General features: G+C 37.4%; 1 protein-coding gene across 1 annotated transcript in view; it reads left to right on the top strand.

Moving 5' to 3' along the window:
• Nucleotides 1-1,928, top strand: part of CFAP206 (cilia and flagella associated protein 206) — a 49,735-nt gene that overhangs the window by 5,080 nt on the left and 42,727 nt on the right. The window contains exon 3 of the mRNA XM_003803430.3: nt 892-982. Coding sequence (XP_003803478.1) covers nt 892-982 — 91 coding nt within the window. The remainder of the gene's footprint in view (nt 1-891; nt 983-1,928) is intronic.

Here is a 1,928-nt window from a genome sequence, read left to right as displayed (position 1 = left end):
TAGTCCCAGCTAGTTGGGAGGCTGAGGCAAGAGAATCGCTTAAGTCCAAGAGTTTGAGGTTGCCATGAGCTATGATGCCACAGCACTCTACCAAGGGTTACACAGCTCTGTCTCAAAAAGAAAGAAAAAAATAAAACAGACAAGACCCAGAGAAATTCTGCAAGGAGAGGAGGGTAGCTGCAGCAGCTTTTTATAAAATCATGTGACTTCCAGCATTAGCAAAGGAGTGTTGTTCATGGCTCAAAGAAATAGCGTTGAGGAACTCAGGAAGAGCTCTCCACTGGAGTATATAGACTTGATGTGACGCACACTGGCATTGAGGCCGCTCAGACTAACCAAAACATCAGGTTGCCTTTACCTGCTACACTATTAGGCACCTGGGCATGGTGATATTGATTAACTAAAGGGACATAACTTACTATTTATTTTATTTATTTATTTTGAAACAGGGTCTGGTTCTGTAGCCTAGGTTGGAATGCAGTGGCAAGATCATAGCTTATTGTTACATGGAACTTCTGAACTCAAGGGATCCTTCTGTCTTAGCCTCATGGCTAGCTAATTTTTTACCTTTTTTGTAAAGATGGGATCTTGTTATGTTGTCCAGGCTGGTCTCAAGCAATCCTCCTGTTTCAGCCTCCCAAAGTGCTGAGTTTACAGGCATGAGCCACTGTGCCCAGCCCAACATTTTACTTAATACATGTTATTGGTTAGATAACATATAAATCCTGAAGTTCTAAAGGAGAAAAGAAAAATAACAAAAGGGGGTTATGGTAGATAAATATGAGGAACCACTGATTTGATGTTTCCCTTTATTTTTGAAAATAACTCTAGAAAATTCTTTAGTGTTTTAAAAAATGTAACTAGAAACACTCATGGGCTATTCTTTTCTAGCTTTGTGTGGCTCGGCTATTAGATAATAAAAATCCATCCCTGGACACCATTAAGATGCAAGTCTACTTTGATTTGAACTACACACGTCGAGGTAACATGCATCTACTTATTTCAGTGCTTTCAAAAAAGATGTAATACTGTATTTCAGATAAGAAGGGTTTTGTTAGCTTAGCACACATGGCTCAGTGGTTAGGGCGCCAGGCATATGTGCTGGGGCTGGTGGATTCTAACCTGGCCCGGGCTAGCTAAAACAATAATGACAACAATAAGAAAAATAGCCAGGCGTTGTGGCGGGTGCTTGTAGTCCCAGCTATATGGGAGACTGAGGCAAGAGAATCACTTAAGCCCCAGAGTTTGAGGTTGCTGTGAGCTATGAAGCACTCTACTAAAAGTGACATAGTGAGACTGACTCAAAAAAAAAAAAGGACTTTGTTTAGTTGACAGTTTAATTATTTAGTGAATTTAACTATTTTTTGTCAATCTTTGAAATGCATTCAAACTTTTAAAAGTGTAATAATGTTGGAAGTGCCAAATGAAAAAAATGGCTTTGTGAGTGTTAAAAGTCTTTCAAATTATTATGCTCATAATACATATAGTTATCATTTTGAAATCTATTATATTTTAAGCTTTCTGGCACTAAAATATAATAATTACAAATTATATCAACCAACCCACTGAAGTTGAAAATTTTTAATATGTAGATTTTTGTGTACTTGCTTTAGGTCATTTATGAGATTCTTATCTAAATTATGTAACTACATAAAAATGAAATGAATGATGGGAAATTAAAACTTAAATTATATTTTGGTAGGTAAATAATTTAATGCATACATCAGAGACATATTGGAAACAAGTCAAAAAGTAAAATAGATTCCTTTATAGACTGTCTCTGTGACTGTCATGCAGTAGGTTCCCTTCTAGGCAGCCTCTGTGACTGTCATGCAGTAGGTTCCCTTACAGAATGCCTCTGTGACTGTCATGCTGTAGGTTCCCTTACAGAATGCCTCTGTGACTGTCATACAGTAGGTTCCCTTACA

This window comes from Otolemur garnettii, unplaced genomic scaffold, assembly GCF_000181295.1.
Source record: "Otolemur garnettii isolate 467f Iridium unplaced genomic scaffold, OtoGar3 scaffold00303, whole genome shotgun sequence".
Taxonomy (NCBI): Eukaryota; Metazoa; Chordata; class Mammalia; order Primates; family Galagidae; genus Otolemur; species Otolemur garnettii.
The sequence above is the reverse complement of the archived record's forward strand: the minus strand, read 5'-3'. Positions and strand labels throughout refer to the sequence as shown.